This window comes from Perca fluviatilis, chromosome 21 (genome assembly GCF_010015445.1).
Source record: "Perca fluviatilis chromosome 21, GENO_Pfluv_1.0, whole genome shotgun sequence".
Classification (NCBI taxonomy): Eukaryota; Metazoa; Chordata; class Actinopteri; order Perciformes; family Percidae; genus Perca; species Perca fluviatilis.
Genome location: NC_053132.1, coordinates 5,270,866 through 5,294,075, shown reverse-complemented (window position 1 = coordinate 5,294,075; position 23,210 = coordinate 5,270,866). Strand labels below are relative to the sequence as shown.

At 42.6% G+C, this 23,210-nt stretch overlaps 1 protein-coding gene across 1 annotated transcript in view; it reads left to right on the top strand.

Annotated features, from left to right (window-relative positions):
• Positions 1-19,673, top strand: part of LOC120551489 (SRC kinase signaling inhibitor 1-like) — a 157,551-nt gene extending 137,878 nt beyond the window's left edge. Inside the window, 8 exon segments of the mRNA XM_039788955.1 lie at positions 403-533; positions 4,732-4,879; positions 5,946-6,270; positions 7,420-7,762; positions 7,888-8,030; positions 10,925-11,077; positions 12,569-12,670; positions 15,272-19,673. Coding sequence (XP_039644889.1) covers positions 403-533; positions 4,732-4,879; positions 5,946-6,270; positions 7,420-7,762; positions 7,888-8,030; positions 10,925-11,077; positions 12,569-12,670; positions 15,272-15,424 — 1,498 coding nt within the window. The 3' untranslated portion in view covers positions 15,425-19,673.
• The last annotated feature ends 3,537 nt before the right edge of the window (positions 19,674-23,210 follow it).

Below are 23,210 nucleotides of genomic sequence, written 5' to 3'. Positions count from 1 at the left end.
TTTTAAATATTGAATATCTGTCTGTACGGAGTCCCGATCTGATACTCGTATTTCCCTAGATAATAGAGCTGCCAGTTATTTCATAGATCCAGGATACTATGCATCCTGATAAAGTTCCCTTGACCTTTTGGAATTAAAATAGCCCCCCACCCCACATCATCACATACCCTTCACCATACCTAGAGATTGGCATGGGGTACTTTCCATAAAATCATCTCTCAGTGCAAATCAAACCAGCTATCAGGCTAACTGAAATAAAACCATGCCAATCTCTAGGTATGGTGAAGGGTATGTGATGATGTGGGGCTATTTTAATGCCAAAGTGCTGAGCACTGTAGATCTTGCACTGGTGTAGAGGAGGAACACGCACATGAGTGAATCTGTGAACCTGGTCCTCATCAGTGATCTGGAGAAGTCGGTGGAGGAGCTGCAGAGGAACTCGTCGGTCAATCACGGCCTGGTGACGGAGCAGGACGTGGAGCAGAAGAGCAAAGAGCTGAGGAAGCTGGGAGAGACGCTCACTGAGCTCAAAAGTAAGTGTTACTGCCTCCTGCGTGTGTTTGGAGATCGCTGTGATCTTTGATGCAGTAGACTCAGAAGCTTTCCCCGCCCGTCTCGGTGCTTTAACCCTTAAATTGCATCAAATTTAAGAGCAGCTGGTTTCAAAAAGTCCAACTCCTGCCTGGCTTACTCTCATTTTCCTGCCCCGCTGTTTTCACCACCGCTGCAGCCTCATTTCACACAAGCATATTTCTTTTTCTTATTGTTGACATCTCATTAAAAGACCAAAACCAACAGTGAATGTATCCGCTAACAAGTAATTTGTGTTCTTCACAGCCTAATATAACGTTCCACATGCAGCACAAACAGCATGAATGGGAGAAAGTGGCGACCAGAGGAGACCTAAAAACACTTTAAAAAGATTTAAAACATCCTCCTTCTTTCACCAACATGTCCATTTTATGTTTCTAAAAATGTTGGGGTTATATTGATCCGGAATAGTGCCACTGATACATTTTAGCTACTTATCCTTTGTGTCTTCTTCTTTTTGAAATCCAAACAATGGCAGTACGCACCCAAGCACACAACGCCTCCACTTGGACATGTTTGTTCGCTGCCAGCTGGCCTCCTACACCTCCCACATTCTCTTTCTTTGAGGCGGAGGGGGGTGGCGTGCATTCTCAAAATGTCTACGTCATAGATTGAAGGATTTTGAACGAGAATGTGGGTGATGCATTTTAGGCAGTTGAGGAAAAAGGGCTTTCTGTAGGATAGAAAGCTCCATTTGGAGTGAATTGTGTTTTTTTGTAATACATCTATTACATGCACAAAAAAGTACATAACGCACCAAAAGACCCAAAAGCATAGTAGGGCCTCTTTAAAGGATAAGTCTGGGGATATATTTACTAATTTATAACTTCTTCCTCTGTGCCATAGAGCTCCTTTGCTGTTAAAAACACATCAAAGAGCCACACTGACTACGTTTGCAAGCTGTCAATTTTCGGGTTATGGTCGGGTTAAGGTCACTATTCGGGTTTCTGAAACATTCGGAATAACCCGTTTACATGCGTGAGCAGAGAGAGTTACTCCTGTATACATGGAATTTGTAATCAATTGGCGATATCCCGATGTAAACGGCGACGCACGGTTAGCGTCTGGACGTATGGACAAACCATGCTTCGCGTAACTTTTCGGTCCCCTTCTTATAAATCTCACTATCTCGGTACTTTCTGCCGTCAACAAAAGACATTATATTCATGGTTTTCACCACACTGATGAAGAAATTGGTTTCCTCCTCGCTCCAAAAGTGTGGTGCTGTGCTGCGTCTCGCCATGTTTACCTCTACTTCCTGTTTACTTCCGGTATACTGCGCGCAGGTTTTCTGGCGCATACAAGAAGTTCCTCTACTCAAAAGACCGAGACTCCTTGAGAATAGAACATGCGCAGAACACAAATCAATGTTCCTTTTGATGGGGATATGCCGATACGTGACGTGGTAACCCAGGGATCATTTTCGGGTTTTTAAAAACAGGAATATGAGCATATTCGTGTTTTTGCCGGTGTTTACATGGCCGTGCGCGACCGGGTTATTGCTAATATTCCGGTTTTGAACGGGTTATTGGCTGCTTGTAAACGTAGTGACTGTTGCTCTGGCTGACATGTTCCTTCATCACCATGAACACACACACTGTAGTTTTATTTTGACTCAATCCCCCACACCCACCGTGCTGCTGCCACAAACACTCACTAGAGCAGGGGTATTCAACTTAAATTGCAAGAGGTCCACTAAGTTAACCCTCTGCCCCCTGCAGAGGTCCGAAGAATATGATACCTACAAATATATACTATATACTAATAGTAATAATAATAATAATACTCGGATCAGTTTAGTCAACATTTTTAAACTCAAATAGGCAAAAAATGCACTGCCTATTATGAAGGCAAGGCAACTTTATTTATATAGCACATTTCAGCACCGGGCAACTCAAAGTGCTTGACACAAACATTAAACAAATAGGAAATTAAAAAATAAATAAATGCATTGACGAATACAAATATAATACAAGATAAAATACAAGAATAGAATTAACAGTTCAATATAAAATAAAAATTAAGGATAGGCAACATCAAAAAGAAAGGTCTTCAGCCTTAATTTAAAAGAGCTGAGAGTCGCGGCTGACCTGCAGCTTTCTGAGAGTTTGTTCCAGATATATGGAGCATATAAAATGACAAACAAACAAACTTAAAAAGTGCCATGAATCCATCAAATCTTAATTTGCTTTGTAAATATTCCTTTCAGTCCATAAAAATAAAACCTATTCAAAAGGAAAACTGAATAAAGTGCTCTTTTAGGCTGACCTGAGCTTAATAATCACTTAAAGTCAGAAGTACAAGCTCAAAAAAGGCAATAATACAGTGCTTATATAGAACAAGCATATGATGAATGGAAAAACAACACGCATATGCCCGCTGTTTCTCTGTGAGAGAGTGAGACAGGACTTATTGGCCTTTGGGCCCATTGCTTTTCAGTTTCCTCGAAGTGTCCGTGTCTATTTTCATATTGGCGTTTAATAATTCCACTTTTGACAATCGCAACAGACTCCGTGCAAATGAGGCACACCGGCCTCGTAGAACTCATAGCAGGAAGAATAAACACAGACTTTTCTGTCCACTCATCTCGGTCAACTTTTCGATATTTTGAGAATGCCATTTTCTTTTAACGTATTGTGTAGGCCTACCTGTGTACCTCGGTCAGCTCGCGTCTCTCCCGCATGTTTTTGCAACCTAGCAACGGCAACAAACAGTCGCAGACTCGCAGGCAGTCGCAGGACCCATACAGCCTCGTTCTGCTGGTTAAAAATTCCTCTATTGACAAGATAAATACGCATATCATTTATATATATTTCCCAGTTGTGTCAGAAGGCTTCACGGTCCGGATGGAAGGTTCCTGAGGTCCGGTTTTGGACCGGAGTCTGCCAGTTGGTGACCCCTGCACTAGAGCACCAAATGTGGATTAATCCTCCGCTGAAAATAGTCCCCAACTAATGCACCATTTACTAAAAAAAAAAAAACTACACTGACCAGCTGTTTATGGAAATTCAAAAGTAAAATGTATATCTTTGAGCTGTTTCTAAAGATGACCATCCCCAGTAATAACCAATGGACATCTGGAAAGTATCTGGAGACGGACTAACACAATGTTGGTTTGATATTTCGTGGGGGTTTATTAACAATAAGAAAACATTAGCCGTGTCCTTTTAGTTTACTAATTGTACATTACTGGTTAGTTTGCTAAAAATAATTAATTATAATTCTCTATTATTTAACCCTAACTCCCAGCCATAGATCTTTATATAACTAATATTAACGGTCTATGCTCCCAACCCTATTTTTTAAAGCCCAGGTATAGAATATAACTATTCTTTATTGGTTGCACATTTTTATCCAAGTTGTCTTTCTGCTTTATGTATTACAGTACAATGTGATTACTAAAGTACAGCTACTGTATGACGGCGTAAATACTTCTGGCATTACTTCAACTACCCATAAAAAAACGAAACAATTCTGCAGTACTTTAGTTGCAGTTTTGGGTCACAGTTCAAATACTAATATTGCTAAACTACTACGTGTACAGTTTGGCAAATTGATGTTAAACAAAGTCATGGATGAATATTTATGAATCCTGATATTCATGAAGTTTCAAGTTGAGCCTCTTGTCCTGCTACTCTGACCTGTGTACTTCCACTCTCCTTCTTGAATATTAATGAGTACTTCCTCTTAAAGCTCCAGGGGGCCTCGTTATAATAATGTGTACTGACCACTCGCCTACACAGTGCTTAGATTCAGTCTTTGAGTGGCAGTTGGACAGTTTTTCAGGACAGCTGAGTGTCCAACATTTGAGAAACTGGCTGTGAAGTGTCCACACATACACCCACACGTGAACACAGCCTGTGTTTTTGTTACTGCGCGTGTAGCGTGCCCTTCCCTCTCGTTTTGGCCGACCTTCGCCGAATCCTCCTCCCCTTAGATGTGACAATCCTGTGGCTTTGAATAGCTGCGACAGAAACAGCATCCTGTAATCCTCCCCTCTACCCCCCCTCACTCCCCGCCTCCATTTCTCCACGCATTATCCCTCCCACAATGCCACTCTCTCTTCTTCATCCATCCGTAATGCTTTGTCGCTGTCGTCCTGCCCTCCTCATCCCTTTTCTCCCTCTCCCTCCCGTGCAGACCAGTTCCCCAGCCTGCAGAGCAAGATGCGGGTGGTGCTGAGGGTGGAGGTGGAGGCTGTTAAGTTCCTGAAAGAGGAGCCTCACCGCCTGGACGCCCTGTTGAAGCGCTGCAACACCATGACTGATGCGCTCAGCATGCTCCGCAGGTGTGCATATCAAACACTCCCCAGTTTGCTCGCACAACACTTTACTGTCTTATTACACCAGTTCAGATCACCACGGTTACTCCACATGTAGAGGTTTTTATGGGGATTTTCTTTGAGCCTTCTGTAAGATTCACACCTCACTCTCTGAATAACCGGGCTGCTGTTGTTTAAAATGTATCCCAGGGTTTAATAGTTTTGGTACAAGGCCAAAATGATTCCTTAATCTGCCAAAATGTAACCATGTTTTTGTTTATTTGTCTTTATTTGTTTGCTTGCTTTCACAATAGAAAAGTAAAATCATGACAAAAGATATAATATGCACACACAGATACAAACTGGGGTTTCAACGGTGTGAGATTTTCACGGTACGATAATAGTCAGAATATATCACGGTATTACAGTATCAGCTCCAGTGACCCCCTAAAGGAACAAAAACAAGAATGTTTTTTGGTTGAAAAAAAACGCTTTATTATAAGTGAAACTTGAAACCATTTTTTTTATGGAAATATGTGTAAAAGTCACCCTTTTTAAAAATTTATGAAATACCTTTTTTAATACCGTAGATAAGAAAATGTACACGGTTTGATCACAGTCAATTTTTATGACGTTACAGTGCAACCGGTATATTGCTACAACCCTAATACAAACACTAAACACACCTAAATACAATAATAATAACAATAATAATACATTTTATTTGTATAGGGCTTCAAAAGGTACTCAAAGGCACTTTACATGGAAATAAAAACAGTTACAGAAACAGTAAAAGCATGGTTAATGGATCACAGATATAAAGCTCACTATTTTATATTCACTTTTTTCTGAGTTTTTTAAAAGAATACTTTATTAAAAACATCAGATGAATCGCTTATTATATAACCGATAATGCCGTGGTGGCCGAGGGGTTTAGGGCACTGACTGTTTGAGTAAAACTGGAGACTTTTGTTACAAGTGTTGTTAATTTACCAAAACATAATTTCTGTGGTAAATGAAATGTATTTGATTTCTTGTAGTTTGTTTCTCTAACAGAGTCCAGGACCTTCATGGTGTCCTGTCTGTATTGTAGTCTCTTGTATCCCTCCTATATGTACAGACAAGTGACCGAAGGCGTGTGGAAGGGCCCTGAGGACCTCTCCAGCCAATCGCTGAAGAGAACGGAGGACATGAGTCGCAGCTCTGACCTGGATATCCTCAACAGTCCTCCTCTCAGCCTCAGCGACCTGAGTACCAGCTCCAGCCTGGCCAACTGGATGCCCGTGTCCGCCGGCGACAGCGACACCTCGGGCCCCGAGCAGGACATCCAGCCTTCGATGACGTTTCGGAACCGGGTGCTTGATGAGCTGCCGAGTCGGCGTCCTGGCGATAAGTCTGTGTCAGCCGAAGTCAGACTGGTAATCAGATGTTCATTATGTGGATTTTTCTTCATACTGTTATGTACAATCTAGTCTCGCACTGCCAGATAGGTCTGGTTATACCACAGGTGCATTCTGGGACAGGAGAAAAAAAAACGCTCTGGGTTGTTTGCATATTTTTCTTTTTTTTTTTTTTAGATTATTTTTGGGGCATTTTTAGGCCTTTATTGACAGGACAGCTGAAGACATGAAAGGGGAGAGAGGGGGGAATGACATGCAGCAAAGGGCCGCAGGTCGGAGTCGAAACTGGGCCCACTGCGCCGAGGAGTAAACCTCTATATATGAGCGCCCGCTCTACCAACTGAGCTATCCGGGCACCCGTTTGCATTTCTTTAAACCAATCACAATCGTCTTGGGCGCCAATCCGGACGCAGCGACGGTGGCTCTGCAATATAGTCTCAGGAAGGAACTGGTTTTGGCGGAACATTTGCACCCTGCAAAAGAAAACGCCACTTACAAAATTAAATGAAGTTAACTGTTGACACAATACAGTAACGTGAGATATTTAAATTAACTGATACATGAAACCTCATTGGCTCTTACCAGTTTATCTCCGTGTGTTCTTCGTCCACAGCAATCCCACCAATCCGTCCCGAAACGTCGCAGTTAGAGAGGAAATGACGTAAACATATGCTTTGTAAATCTTTACAACCATTCCCCGAAAGAACCAAGCAGGCCTGCCTTGTTGCATGATCCAAAATTTCTTTAAAACTTGTCATTTTCAGCGTGTAGCTTGCTAGCTCAATGTTTGTTGTTGTTTTCCAAAGCGAAGGGATTTTGAGAATGGCAACACACAGAGAGAGGAAGGTGAGGGGCAAAGCATGACATGTCAGGCTTAATCCTGGAAATGTACTTACATTGATCCAGATGTAAAATCTAACAACAATGCACATTATTCAACACTGAACAAATGTCAAACATGACAAATTTAAACTTAACATTTGAAATCATACATCAAACATGTACAAGGTGGGTGTGCACCCAAGAACAGGAGTTTATAATTCCTTTTATCTGTTAATATTAGAAAACACACTGCATGAATGTGTCTTAATTATGTGTTTCCAGCTTGGCCTGTTAGTAGTTTGCATGTTGCAGTTCCTCATTTGTCTATATCTGTAAATGTGTCAGGCGGCGGAGCGGGACTGGGAGGAGAAGCGTGCCAGCTTGACCCAGTTCAGCGCCCAGGACATTAATCGCTTGCTGGAAGAGACCCAGGCTGAGCTGATGAAGGCCATCCCGGACCTCGACTTCGCTGCCAGGCACATCAACAAGCCTGCGGTGCCCCCCAAGCCTCAGATCACCATCCCAATAACCTCCAGCGCAGCGACTTCTCCTGCAGCCGGAACCATTGGGACCACGGCCGCCACCACCTCGACCACCACGCCCAGCGGCGACCAGCAGCCTGGCAAAGTGCAGCTGGCGGCACAGAAGCTCAACAGTTTGGAGGGGGCAGGTTCACATCGAGGGTCGGGTGAGTAGTCTCTTTTTATTTATTTTTTTTCAACCATCTGTGCAGTACATTCAGGTTTTTTATGTTGTAATGGACTTTTACAGGCGATTTATTCGTGTTTTTAAGTCGTTGTCCTCTGTTTACAGTGGATCTCAGCGTGACGAGGTATCGCACAGAGAAGCCCTCCAAGTCTCCGCCTCCACCGCCACCTCGAAGAAGCTTCCCGTCGGCACACGGCCTCACCACCAACCGCACCGGAGAGGTCATCGTCACCGCCAAGAATATGAAGGTGAGATACTATTCAGGAGCGTTTTAAAGATGCCTAGTCTCGCATTGGCAGACCTTACTCCAGTCCAGACCTTACTCTAGTCCACACAGCATTCTGGGATGGGAGAAAAACGTGCTCTGGTTTATTGGCATTTTTTTTAAACTAATCACACTCGTCATGAGCGGTGTTAAGCACCGGATGCAGCCATGGTGCCTCTGCAAAACAGCCTCGGGAAGGAACTTGTTTTGGTGGAACATGTGTACGTTCAAAAGTAGTTTTAGTTGTACAACAGAAAACTGAGATTGGACAGATAGTCTAGCCAGCTGTCTGGATTTATCCTGCAGAGATCTGAGGAGCAGTTACAATATACAGGGGACAGTGAACAGAGTTGATTGAGTAGCATGAGTTGTATCTGAGAGTAGCTGCTGGATAGCTGGTTTGTTGTATTTTGGTGCACAGCCTGTGCCCCTGGTGTTTGTTTGACTTTTACGACCCCTGTGTTGTCTCCCGAGACCGGGCTTTTTCACGGTGTATTCAGGGGGGCAGGCAGCTAGAGGATCAAGGAGAGATGCCTACGATTTGAGACAAAAATGAAATCGTGCTGAAACCATGCAGGGACTCATAGTAAACCTTTAAAACATTGACCAGGTTTGTACCTTTTGAACGAGTGAACTGCAGCGCCGCTAAATAAACACGCAACAGCCGGCAGCTTCAATTAATGATGTGACGGTGAGTGTCACTGAGGGCAGAGCTGCTTTGAATTTAATGCATCTAATTTTAGTGACATTTTGCAGGTGAAACACATCAATAGTGCTGCGGTTGTTTGAAAGATTCAGTGTTTTGTTAATGCTGAGAGAATCGGTCTAAATCTCATGCAGACCATCCTGCGACATCTGATAATAAAATCTGAAATAAATTATGATTTGAGCCCTGAGTACTTTTAGTCAGGGGAGCCTCGAGGTGTTTTAAGATATGCAGCTTCACCTTGAAATACAATATCCGTTGTCTCATATGTAGGGTTTAGGAAACCTGTAGGATTCTGCCCACATTAAGAAACCTGCTCTGACTTGTTTAACAGAGTGAGATTCCTGTTGGCTGGGGGCAGTTAGAGGTTTTGGTTTTCAGGGAAGAACAAGCTTCTGCTGCTCTAAAGCCTCCCTGATCTCCCTGATCTCTCCCTGTGGAGAAACCTGCTGTGTAGAATTCACTTTTATCTGCAGTTTGAATCCTTGAAGGCGTTCATTCAACAAGGTGTTAAAAAAATCGTTTGCCAGGGACCTTGGCCCTTTCTGATTGAACAATGTCAAGTGAATCATTCTTAAATTCACGCTTAAGTTCTGTTTGAAGCCTGTTGAATGTGCTTTTGCTTTATAATAGGTGCCATTTTGCTAGAAGTATTCTGTTAAAGACAATTCAGGGTCACTCAAAATCAATGCTGAGGGTTTTTCCATTCAGTTTTTGAGTGGATCCGTGTGTCGATATTTGGGGTTATTGATACCCTGTCAGTGTTCAGAACAAACAAACTATCTGCATCACATCAGTGTTTGCACTAAGCTCTCTACAACAAGTCAGTCTATTGTCCTGTGACCTTGGCTGTCAGCACACCCACAGGACTGCACTGATTACATTTTCTGTGCTGCAGAACCATTCTTGATAAACTAGATACACCGAGAAGTACATAAAAACTCTACGATGGGCTGTCAGCTGTTTCTGAGGTCCTTGAGCAGAGCTCGTATCACAATGGAAGTTACTTTTAACAACACGCTTGTGTCGACATTAGGGCTGCAACTAGTCCGACTCCCACAGGATGTATATAAGCCTGCACTCGGCCGCCGATTTCAGACAGAATAATCTTCCCTTTCCCCTATCTGCGTGTTACCACGGCGTCAGAACAACAAACAACACCCTTCATAAGTCATCAGTCCCTAGGGAGTTGGGTTGGGAACCGGAGGGTCGGTGGTTCAAGGCCCCTTATGGAACGAAGTACGGAGTGTGGACTGGTAGCTGGAGAGGTGCCACTTCACCTCCTGGGCACTGCCAAGGTGCTCTTGAGCAAGGCAAGAGCCAAGAGCCTTTCTGTTGCACGACTAAAACTACTTCCATCAAAACAAGTTCCTTTAAACCAAGTTCCGGCGCTTTGCACCGCCCAAGACGATTGTGATTGGTTTAAAGAAATGGCAATAAACCAGAGCATGTTTCTCTCCCATTCCTGAATGCTGTGTGGACTAGCCAGACCTTCCTCCGCAGCGCTGTGGAGGAAGTTCTGGCAATGCAGGACTATTGTGTGTGTGAAGACCAGATTTTAAGAACAGTCACCAATGAGGCCTCTGAGATACTTAAAGGAACACGCCGACTTATTGGGAATTTAGCTTATTCACCGTAACCCCCAGAGTAAGACAAGTCCATACATACCCTTCTCATCTCCGTGCGTGCTGTAAGGCTGTCTGACGGCTCCAGCATTAGCTTAGCCTAGCACAGATCCTGCAGGTAACTGGTTCCAACTAGCCTACTGCTCCGAATTGTGACAAAAGTGACAAAATAACGCCAACATGTTCCTATTTACATGTTGTGATTTGTAGAGTCACAGCGTGTACAAAAAACAACGTAACATGAGACACAGCCATCTTCTAACCGTAAACAAACAGGAACATGTTGGCGTTATTTTGTCACTTATTGTGAGCAGTAGGATTACTGGAACCATTCACCTGCCTGTTCTGTTATGGGCTGATGCTGCTGGAGCCGTCAGACAGCTTTACAGCACGCAAGGAGATGAGAAGGGTATGTATGGACTCGTCTTACTCTGGGGGTTACGGTGAATAAGCTAAAGTCCCAATAAGTCGGCGTGTTCCTTTAAAACAATAGATTAATTAGAACGATGCTGTGACAGTTTTTAACGTCTGCCTTTGTCTTCTAAGATGGAGGAGGATGGCGACATGGCTAAAACTCTGGTGAAGCTGAGGCGGACCCCCAGTGACACCCCTCGGCCTGCCTCGACCCCGCCTGTGATCGCAGCGTCGGCCATTCGAGACGACGACGATGACGAAGAGAAGATTATCGCTGAGCTTGAGGTACATCATTTGATTCTAGGGATGCACGATATTGGATTTTGGCCGATATTCGATATGCCGATATTTTCAAACTCATTTTGGCCGATACCGATACAGATGTATATACACATTTTTCCCCTGATATACTGCTCACTTTAATTTTACTGAAGAGAAATCCAAGTATCTCTCCTGTACTACCTTTACCTTATTACAGTCATGTGTTGTAGATAAGGCAATACACAAGACCAACAACATTTGATTCTACCATAAATGTATCATTTTATTCACCCCTGAAAAATAGTTAAATTATTTAACTTGGAGGAGAATAAATTATATGCCAGTGCCACATTTTATTTTTAAGTTCAGACTTCAAACTTCAGTCCTTAGGAGTAAAATAAATAAAAATAAATTTTCAAATAAAAAATGTAACTCATCTCCTACTTGAACAGGTCTGCCAAATGCCTTACATCAGAGGCACCGCTAAACAGCCGTTCACCGTCAACACGTAGCACGACATGCACTCGTTCTTTCTATTTTCCATTTCACAAACGTATTATCAAATGCAGATGCAATTGCAGCTGCTGTGTGAGAACCGGAGCATTCCTGTGAGTGTAGGTCGGACAGCTTTTTTAAGGGTGAAGTCTTCGTCTATCCACTGGGCAGTGAGGCTCAACATGCTAACAGGACTCACGCTTGATGTCCAAATGGCCGCTGTCCGTGGTAAAGCTAATGTGACTAGCGCCGCGAGGAGCTTTTCAATGTGACTGGCGACAACACTCTGGAGTTCAGATAACGGCACATCAGAAAAGTAGCGCCGGCGAGGCATAGCCTGGGCATAGCATACCGCGGCTCCACCACGCTCAACGGCTGGTTATCAAGAGCAATACATTCAAAATTCAACTTTTACCTTTGGGTGGTCGCTGCTGTATTTTCTAGCTTTGTCAGAGGACTGAAGTAGAGGCTGCTGATGGGTTAGTAGAGGCTGCTGATGGGTTAGTAGAGGCTGCTGATGGGTTAGTAGAGGCTGCTGATGGGTTTTTGCCGGCGTTTTTTCTTCTTACTTTTTAAAGTCTCTGTGCTGCTCAGGATGACGGCTCTTGAGATGCGTAATCATATTTGTAGTGTGGAACACGCCTCCTCGCATCACTTGTGCTTTACAAGTACTGCATATAGCAAGTTTGTTATCTGTTTTACATTCGAAATACCTCCACACAGCCGACATGTTGGAAGTTTAAGTTGCTGGCGCTCATGCTACGTTCATGGTCGTCATGTGCGCATAGTAAACAAGACACCCTATCGGCATGGCTCATCGGCAGAAATATTCATATCTGCCGATGCCGATGATGACCATTTTAAGCTTTTATCGGCCGATACCGATGTCGTGCCGATATCATCGTGCATCCCTATTTGATTCATTAGTTATTTTGATCACATTACTGATTTGTGCCGCTGATTGTTGGTGTGATAACATGTCTGTGCCACACTCTCTCATACAACCACCACGGATCAAAGGTATTTCAGAGAACGCCTGTAAAAGATTGTAATAAACCGCACAGCACCCAACCAAAGGCCGCCCCCACCCCTCCCTGCATCTTGGGGTCCCTTGGCAGAAAGGTAAATAAAAAAAAAAAACAGCCCTCTCAAGCTGCCACACCTGTGGACTGTGCTCCTACTCACTGTCCCGTTGCAGTCCTTTTCCCTTTTTTATTCTCTACTTTACTCCAGCTTTTACTTTACTCCAGCTTTTACATAACTACTAATATGCAAAGTGTCAACATCTCAAATCAATGTAGAAGTCCAAGTGAAAATAAAAAACTCTTTACAAAGCTAGAGCGAGACAGACGAGGAGCCTAGCTTTCTGGACTTGCTCTGGATGCTGTGTTTCACTTTGTCCAGTAAAAATAAAAGGGCTAATAAAAACAGGAGTGCTGTGCTGTGTTCACAGTATGTTGCCGGTAGGGATTAATGTGTGTTCCGAAAATTTGACATTTTCTGCCCCGGGAGCGGAAGCACGATATCCCAGGAATCCTGGAAAGTGTACCTGTTTTTAAGGTGTAACTTCACCTAGAGTCAAAACGCATTGGTCATATTTCAACTAACTGCAACAGGAAGAAATGTGCATAAACCTACGGAGCCGATGCGGATGCCGGAGCTGACTGCGGCAGTTCGTAAAGGACGTATGCATTTCTGTAGTGACACGTGTAATTTTGTACGTATCAGCCTATTTGGTTTATGCCTAGAACTATTTTTTCCTGTTATTTCATTTCTCAGGAAATAGTTTGGATGTGTAATCCAGGGAACCCTGTTTCCCGGGATTAAACCCTAGTTGGCGGTATTGTTACCATCACTGTGGTTCAACACGGTATATAGAAAAATCGGCACATCATGCCAATTATTTGGTTAATACAACACAAGACCGCAAAAACAAAAAGTAGAACATGTAGCTTCTGTAAGCACGTATACATAACCAAAAGAAGAAATGTTGGATGTATCATATTTAGGGGCGACCTCTAGCTCACCCAGTAAGAGTGTGCGCCCAATGTAGGCTGAGTAAAAAAGTATTTAGGGGAACTTTTTCAATAGCAGAGGAAATAAAAAACATATGAATACATCTCATCACATTATGTTATAAATCAGGGAACATACAGCGTGGTTTCAGTTGTAGATGCTCTCCTGAACTTCTCTTTCTGACCTTGTTAACACTTCCTCTGCTGACTCTCTGCTTCCTGTTCCTCGGCACATAATATGTTTGTGAAAGGGAGTTTTTGTTTGACCGTCTCCGTTAACTGGAGCCTCAGCAGAGTAAACATACAACCTCCTAATTGACGGTGTGATGTTTAGCTGGTGAGTCATGGATTGGATGAAGCAGATGATGTATTTAGTTTTTCTTGCCGTGCAGACTGTGAGCAGTGAGAGCTCTTCTTGACAGCTCCGGTGACACATTTAGCCGAGTAAAGAGGTCTTGCTTTTGTTGGAATTATCGGTCGCAACAGCGCAAAAGCAGGTAGCTGTCAAAATGAAGGACAGTGAGGGGGAGGGGAGGTGAGGGAGGGGGTTTCAGGTTCAGAGCTGCACACAGAAATGTTCTATTAGTATCTATTTTCTCTCATGCAAGTGTTTTAAATTAAGATCCTGTATTATTCACTGGCGGCAAGGGAGTTATGTTTAAAGTTTTTTGCCAACAGTGATTAACGTACTGTATAAAAAAAGTCTCTTTTTGATATTGGTCATATTTCCCGGGGTAGAGCATTTTCCTCTTCTGTGTGCGTGCAGTAATTGTTTTTGATTATTGGTTGGTTGTTAACCGGGCATTTCATGCCTTTATTACAGAGTAAACCGTAGACAACTGAGAGAGAGATGGGAAATAACATTTTTTAAAGGTTCAGATGCAAAACTGGGACCGTCTTTCTTTACTGAAAGTAAATAAATAAAATGTAAAAATTCAGAGCTAAATTCTAACAGGTCAAAGCACAGGCAAAGAACCATACAGTAACAACAGAGCCGACAGTGTGGCTCCGCTTGAGGAGAAAACATCACGTTTCGGGAGCAAATTAACTACAAACAACACACATCTTTGCAAACCTGTTTCTATGGTGCTGTTATGGATGTTAATCCAATTTTTATATGTAACAATTTGAATACATTTTACAAAAGAAACCTCAACAAAGCGATGGGAAAAAGTAGGGTTGGGGGAAAAAATCGATACAGCATAGTATCGCGATATTTTTCGTAGCAATACTGTATCGATACACAGATGCCAAGTATCGATCTTTTATGACATATGTGTTGGTCAGTTTGTCTGCTTGACAATCCCATTTTGCAGCAATACAATTGAAGTGAGATGAACAGACAGAGAAATGTATCTTTTTAGATAAAACCGATGTTGACAAAGTTTTCCTTTGGGGACATCATTTGAAATTGGGAAAAATTTGAAGTTGGAAAAAAGGTAACACATTGCAATATATCGCAGAATATTGCAATATGTTTAAAATCGCTATAATATCGTATCGTGACATAGGTATTGTGATGATATCGTATTGTGAGGCCTCTGGTGATTCCCACCCCTAGGAACAAGGTGGGGAATACATTTCTTGGTATTCCAGATATTATAACGTCCTCATTGTTTGCAATGAAGGGGAGAATGGCTTCTGGTTTCTGTCATTGTTAAATAAGTCAAATGAAATGATTACCCGCTCTCTCTCTTGGCTCCCACAGAACAGCACCAACTCTCCGGGGCCGACGAAGGGCCCCACCGTCGCAGCCAGGCTCAAACACCTTCAACAAGGCAGCCTAGAGAGGCCCAGAAGCCGCAAGCAGAAAGAGGATTTCCCCAAAGTCCAGGGCCAGCAGCAGGTATTCCACTTCTAAAACCTCCACCTGTGATGCTCCGTCTGCGGTCACTTCAGAGGAACTTGTGGCCCCGCCAGCAGACAATATGAGATTACACAAACACCAGAGGGGGAGCGCTCTGCAGAAACCTTGATTTTGACCAGTTCTTGATGTGCGTTTTTGACATTTGAGTTACTGGATCTAACCTAGCTTGCTTAGAGATCAAGTTTTTGTCGTACGAGTATGTCGATGTTTTGATTTCCTGAGGAAGGTGTTGGTGGTGCTTGTGACTGATTAAACTAGCTTTATTATAATAGTCAGATCTATTCATATACATCCTTTTCATTCCATTGTGCGACATAATCTGCCACGGAATGATTTCATATCTCAAAGTGATGATATTTTGCCCTCATCCATCCATGTAGTCTCTCATTGAATCCTCATCTCTCACTCTATTTATCCAGTGACGACCACACGCTGCTCTCTTTGTATCACCCATCCTATATATCTCCAGGTTAGCGGCAGCGCTGCAGCATTTGCACAGTGTTTAAGTGCGTTGGTGTGGCTGACCAGTGTTGGAACAGCCAAGAGGCCAATCCATTAAGCTAGTTTACTCAGAATTGCCTTTTAAAAAACTTTAATGCTACGACTTATTATGCAAGATGACAAGGGTGAAGCACAAAGGTGCAATGTCACCTGAAAAGGTGGTTTTTGTGGAGGAGCTTTTCAGTTTAATAAACATATTTATAGAAAGTAAAAGAGAAGTCGAGAATTATAAACTATAAAGGAAGACACTCAACGGAAGCATAAAAGCAACTGTTGATATACCTAATTATGAAATGAATACCACTGAATTTATAACATTGAAATGTTTTATTTGGAAAATCATCAACATTTTTGTTTAAATATACCTCTTTGAAATTTCAAATATGTCATTTTTTGCTTTGTAATTGCAAAAAGACGATTTTATGTATTTAGGTATTTTAAGGTGTGTTCACACCAAACGTGAAGCAAATTTTTGCATGGCGCAATTACATGCAAAGTAGGATAGGATAAACGGTCGAGCCTGAGGTATTATTCTGTCAGGCATGCAACCCACAAAAGAAAAAGAACATCAGAAAGGTTTTTGAGATTGCGAAACTTGAAATGACCTTCTGTAATTAATCATTTCAGACAGAAAGGCAAATATGAAGTCTTCAGTGGTGGTTCGATTTCACAGTTAGGCTTTTATTTTCTTATAAAAATGATTATGGCACTTCTATGCTTCCAACCCCTCGTCCACACATACAGACTCAAACACTGGAGGTGCAACAGGATGACATTCATTATGAATTGAATCTCGTAACAACATCCTGGATCTCGACTTAAAGACGAGGCAAGGCAAAGTCGCCCAGAAGCGACAGGAGGAAGTTGAGAAAGGTTCACCTTCCCGCAAACTAACTTCTTCACCTCAACTTAGTAAGAGTAAAAACTGTCAACAGCTTCTCCGTTCAGTATAATATCAAGGTGACAAGCCACTGGGAAAGGACATAAGAAAATGTTGCATAAGAACACATCTCAGGAAAAGAAAAATGTGGAAATAGTAGAAATAAACCCAATCAGAGCTGAGTACTGTATGTGCTCAACACGTCCACACCAGAGAGACACTTGTGTGTGTGTGTGTGTGTGTGTGTGTGTGTGTGTGTGTGTGTGTGTGTGTGTGAGAGTGTGTGTGTGTGTGTGTGTGTGTGTGTGAGAGTGTGTGTGTGTGAGAGAGAGAGAGAGAGAGAGAGAGAACAGGAGGTTCAACTGAGTACTTGGCTTTTTAGATGTGAAGCTCCACTCGTCTTATCTGCTCCTGCAGACGCTCCAAGCTGCCCCTGACCCACTGAGTGGAGCGGCCCTGACCCATCCTCGGCCACGCTCCTCTTACAGAAACCAGCTTTCACGAAATACTCGGAAATAGAAAAATGATAACAGCCAGTCAGTCTCACCCGGGGAGAGCCTTAACCGCTCACACCAATCCATATATTCTCCCAGAACCATCTGCATTCGGGGCAGTTTCAGGAAATCCATTCTGATTAATTCATGATTTCACCACATTAAACATGCAGTAGCTCGTTTAGAAGTTTATTTAGAGTCCGTCCTTTACAAACACTCTCTGGAAGCAGCTCACCCGCAGGAGCCCAGACATTATTAGAGACTTTACCTTGCATGTATCAGGTTATGAATTGCCGGAAAGGACGGTGTCTTTGACTTCTATTGGCCGTGACAGCAATTAGCACACGGCTAACACTGCTGACCTCCGCTTGACACGGCGATGCCATCTGGGCGAGCGTTTCCCTTCCCTCCACACACAGACCTCGAGGATTAGTATTCGGGGCCGCTTGTGTCTCGTGCTGGTCTGAATATCTAAATTTGTGCGCCTCATTTCCCTTATTGCTTTTTAAAAATGTATCACCCAAACAGCCTGAAAGCAAACGGTCAAATCATGTGGGGTTTTTGTGTGCATATATTCATATTTACATAGTCAGGAGTGGGCTCATGGCTCGAGATAATGTCTTCAAACATTGTGTTAATATTGGACAGAAACATCCTCAACCCAGTGCAAGATTCAAAAGTCTACATACAATGGGAGTGATGATTTGGTTCTTTATCAGTAGATTATAAATGCATCTGTCACTCTCAGCTGAGCATGCAGTGTTGTGGTTTGTGGAACAAAATAGCCTCATGTAGAATAGAAAAAGTAAAGAATCATGCTACTGTAAAACAGTTGTACACATGAGGGTAGGGAGGCACCGATCCATATATATATATATATATATATATATATATATATAGATTTTTTTTTTTTTTCTGATACCAAAACCTAGGCTTTGGTATTGGCCGATACCTAGTAGCGATCCGATCCCGCTGAATGCCTCACTGTGTGAAAGAAACCAGAAACTGGGATCATTCTTTTATGTATGAGGCAACATCAGGCTGGACGTAAACATTGTAAAACAAAATGTAACAAATAAATGCACTGATGTAAAATTACTGAATTGTTATTTATGGAAAAAAAATAATAATAAAGCGTGCACCAGCAACCTGGTAAAAGAATCTTCAAAATGAACAGGAAATACAGAAGTGTAAACCTTTTAAAAGCAGCAACAAACTTAAAAAAGAAAGAGGATATAATCCAGTATATAATGTATTTAGTATATTAACATAGAATTGTATTGAATAGATCGGCACCATACTCGATCCAACTATTTGAGTCGGTATCGGCCCGATATCCGTATCGTATCGGTGCTTCCCTACGCGGGGGACAACAAAGGTTTTTTTCATTAACAAGAATTTACTGTCGTCACTTTAACGTTACTTTATTTTTTAATCTTTCCTCAGCCTTTTCTTTTTTTTGAGGATTTAGAATGCAGTAAACATCACAAGATGCCTGTTTGAAAATCAGCAGAAAGTGGTGCACTGTGTTCACTTGCCTCAGGCAAACGAATGCATTTAGATTATGAGATGTTTGTTGACCGGAGGCTATTAGATTACAGCATGCACGAAGAGCTGCCGAAACAATCTGAGCAAAATACGCCATATTCTATCTTTTGCCGACCCGTGTGTGCATTTATTTTTTGGCACAGAGTTTGTTGGAAGAGTTGTGCTGCAGTAAAAAAAAGGCGGTGCACTTTATAATCTCCGTTGGAGTCTGGGTGGTGCACCTGTCGGCTCGTTCTTTTGTTCCTGAGAGCGCTGAGAGAGTCACAGATGTACCCGTGTCCCCCCGAGGCACCAAGCAGCACCTTGTCACCACGAAACGTTTTCTTTTATTGTTGAACTTTAAGCCGTTGTCAAGCTTGGATTCTTCCTCTCTTGTACACGCTGTTCTAACACAGTTAGACAATATGAGCTTTCAGAGGACGTGGAATGTTTTTTTAGCGTGTTTTTATTCAGCCAGCCTTTTCTCCAGGCATTATGGTCGGGTGTTTATCCTTCTCCCCAGTCTGCAAGAATCCATCTTCATCCGTTAGCCAAAAACTGGGACGACTCTTTGATCTCGTCCCTTTCACAGAGGCATTACTGCCCTTTGGATTTTATACGTTAAAGCATAATCCACTTTAACTCGGGTCTTATGTTTGTAGTTTTGGCAATCACTTCCATCAGTAATGATATTATAAATGTGTTATTGAGAAGCCGGACGGGTCAAGAAACGAGCAGGAAAACAATCAGACAGGTTGTTAAAGTGCTCATATTTTGCTCATTTTCACGGTAATAATTGTATTTAGAGGTTGTACCAGAATAGATTTACAGGGTTTAATTTTTAAAAACACCATATTTTTGTCGAACTGCACATTGCTGCAGCTCGTCTTTTCACCCTGTGTGTTGAGCTCTCTGTTTTAGCTACAGAGTGAGGCATCGCACTTCTGTTCCATCTTTGTTGGGAGTCGCACATGTGCAGTAGCTAGGTAAGGACTACTAGCCAGTCAGAAGCAGAGTATGAGGCGTGCCCTGACAGTACCTAGGTAAGGACTACTAGCCAGTCAGAAGCAGAGTATGAGGGCGTGCCCTGACAGTACCTAGGTAAGACTACTAGCCAGTCAGAAGCAGAGTATGAGGCGTGCCCTGACAGTACCTAGGTAAGGACTACTAGCCAGTCAGAAGCAGAGTATGAGGGTGCCCTGACAGTACCTAGGTAAGGACTACTAGCCAGTCAGAAGCAGAGTATGAGGGCGTGCCCTGACAGTACCTAGGTAAGGACTACTAGCCAGTCAGAAGCAGAGTATGAGGGCCCTGACAGTACCTAGGTAGGGACTACTAGCCAGTCAGAAGCAGAGTATGAGGGCGTGCCCTGACAGTACCTAGGTAAGGACTACTAGCCAGTCAGAAGCAGAGTATGAGGGCGTACTACGCTAGCAGCTAGGCGAGCATTATAACGTTTGTCTCTGAAGTAAAGGCTGGACTACAATAGAGCTGTTTGGATCAGTTGGTGAACAGGGTTTTCTGTTGGAGATGGTAAGTCCCTTTGGGGGGGACTTTGGTCTTTTTCAATTATAACATGCACAAAAAGATATATAACACAATAAGGGAAAGGGGAAAAAGCCAAAAAGCATAATATGAGCACTTTAACATATTATTTTTATATTTTAACATCCCCCACCGTACTCGCTGTGGTTGTCTTTAACATGATTTGTCGTTAAACTTTTTAAAACGCGCTATTTATTTATTATCTGCTCTAGCTTGTCCAACGATTTAGACACTGGTATGGTAATAATAATGGTTTAAAATGGTGTGAAATTGCATATCTTTTATTGAAAAACTTAACATTTTCTTGAGGGGAGGACCTGTAAACAAATACGTGCACCTAAGTCTAAACCTGGGGAGAACACTGCCTGCTGGATGGTGTTGTACAGTAAGTGACTACAGCGTCATGACAACTGATAGAAATGATGACCAAAGCCACAAAAACAAGCTGCATCCTTCATCCTGAAGTGTTCCCGAAGGGTTTTTCCTCTCGTTTCTACCCTTTCGAGGACACACTAGATCCGATCCACTGCGTGCAGCGTCCTGACGTACCTGGCGCTCTTCAGACGTACCGTACATCCCCACCGGTGCGGTAAACGGTCTGTCGTTAATCGTCCTGAACGTACCTCGTTGGCCTCGCTGAACATTTGGATGGACAAACAGACCTGTAATCGGAGGGGAACTCGCTAATGTGCTGATGCGTTCATTAGCTCTGGCACCAGAGGAGGACCAGGGGACGGACTAACGGACGCTGCTCGTTTTTCGAGTCGGTTTATTTATCCGGCACGTAACGGCGCCTCGGAGACTCGTGCTGCTGCTGCCGAGATGTTAAAAGAAAGATCAGGTCAGATGGAAGGAAATGTTTTCTCACCCACACCCAGGAGGCTTGGCTAATAAAGAGCGGCTGTCAGAGAAACTCACTCCCCTCCTTCTCGCTTCCTCTTCCTCCAACTCCCCTCCTCTTTGTTTCCTCTCCTTCTCGCTTCCTCTTCCTCCAACTCCCCTCCTCTTTGTTTCCTCTCCTTCTCGCTTCCTCTTCCTCCAACTCCCCTCCTCTTTGTTTCCCCTCCTTCTCGCTTCCTCTTCCTCCAACTCCCCTCCTCTTTGTTTCCTCTCCTTCTCGCTTCCTCTTCCTCCAACTCCCCTCCTCTTTGTTTCCTCTCCTTCTCGCTTCCTCTTCCTCTAACTCCTCTCCTCTCACCTCTGCTTATCTCTTCATTTTCTCTCCTTGTCTCCTACCTTTGTTTCCTCTCTTCTCTTCTTTCTTTTATCTCCTTGTCTCCTTTTTGTTTCCTTATCTCTCTTCTCCTCTTTGTTTCCTCTCCTTCTCGCTTCCTCTTCCTCCAACTCCCCTCCTCTTTGTTTCCTCTTTTCTCTCCTTGTCTCCTTTTTTGTTTCCTTTCCTCTCATCTGCACTACCTGTTCCTTTTTTTTTTTTTTTTTTTTTTTTTTTTTTTTTTTTTTTTTTTTTTTTTTTTTTTTTTTTTTTTTTTTTTTTTTTTTTTTTTTTTTTTTTTTTTTTTTTTTTTTTCTTTCTCCCTTTTTTTTTTTTTTTTTTTTTTTTTTTTTTTTTTTTTTTTTTTTTTTTTTTTTTTTTTTTTTTTTTCTTTTTTTTTTTTTTTTTTTTTTTTTTTTTTTTCTTTTTTTTTTTTTTTTCTTCTCCTCTCTTTTTTTTTTTTTTTTTTTTTTTTTTTTTCTCTTTCTCTTTTCTTTTTTTTTTCCTCTTTCTTTTTTTTTTTTCTCTTTTTTTTTTTTTTTTTTTTCCTCCCCTTTTTTTTTTCTCTTCTCTCTCCTCTCTTTCCCCTTCTCCCCCCTCTTCTCCCTCCCTCTCTCTCTTCCCTTTTTTTCCCTCCCTCCCTTCCTCCCCTTTTTTTTTTTTCCCCTCTTTTTCTTTTTTTTTTTTTTTTTTCTCTTTTTTTTTTTTTTTTTTTTTTTCTTTTTTTTTTTTTTTTTTTTTTTTTTTTTTTTTTTTCCTCTCTTCTTATTGCTTCCTCTCCTCTCCTTATCTCCTTATCCTCTCACCTACTTGTTTCCTATTCTCCTCTCCCCCTTCCTTATCTCCCTTTTCTTATTTCCTCTCCTTGTAACCTCTCCTCTCCATTTCTCCTTGTTTTCTCTCCCATCCTCTCGCCCATATGTTTCATATCCTTATCTCCCCTTTCCTTGTCTCCTCTTCTTGTTTAATCTCCCGCTTTGCTTTTCGTTTCCAGTCTTTCCTTGTTTCCTTTCCTCTCCTCCTATCAGACTCGTCCTCTCTCTGCTGTCTCCTCCTGTACGTTAAAATCATCCGTCCTCCTCTCTTGCAATAATATATGTCACCCCTCCGTCCCCTCCCTCCTCGCTGCGTCACACACGGAGGAGAAGAACGAGGACAGACTTTCAGTCCCAGAGCTGTGACAGCCGACTGTGATCACAGCATCGTTTCAGCGACAGCCACACACTCTCCTCCCGTCTCTCATCCACCCACAGGCACGAGGGCTGTCACGCCGATGCACCAAAACCCCACGTCCCCGCTGGCCAATCAGGAGATGGAAGAGTAGAGTAGTGGTAGTGCAGGGGGGGGGGGCTTAGCGTCACACAGCAAATCTCGCTAGACACACATGTAAGATTTAAGAAAAACTTGAAATACATTTGTCTGTATGTAAATTTTGATTTTTTTTTTTTTTCCCTTTTTTTCTTTCCCCCTCCCTTTCACGGCTTCTTGTTTCCATTCAAAAATTTCTCGTCTTGTTTTTTGTTTTGTTTTTTGCTCTTCCCTCTCCTCTTGCTTTTTTTTTTTGGGGCAGTGCTGAGATTTTCTCCTCTTCTTCTCGTGCTTCAGCAGAAACGCTGCTCA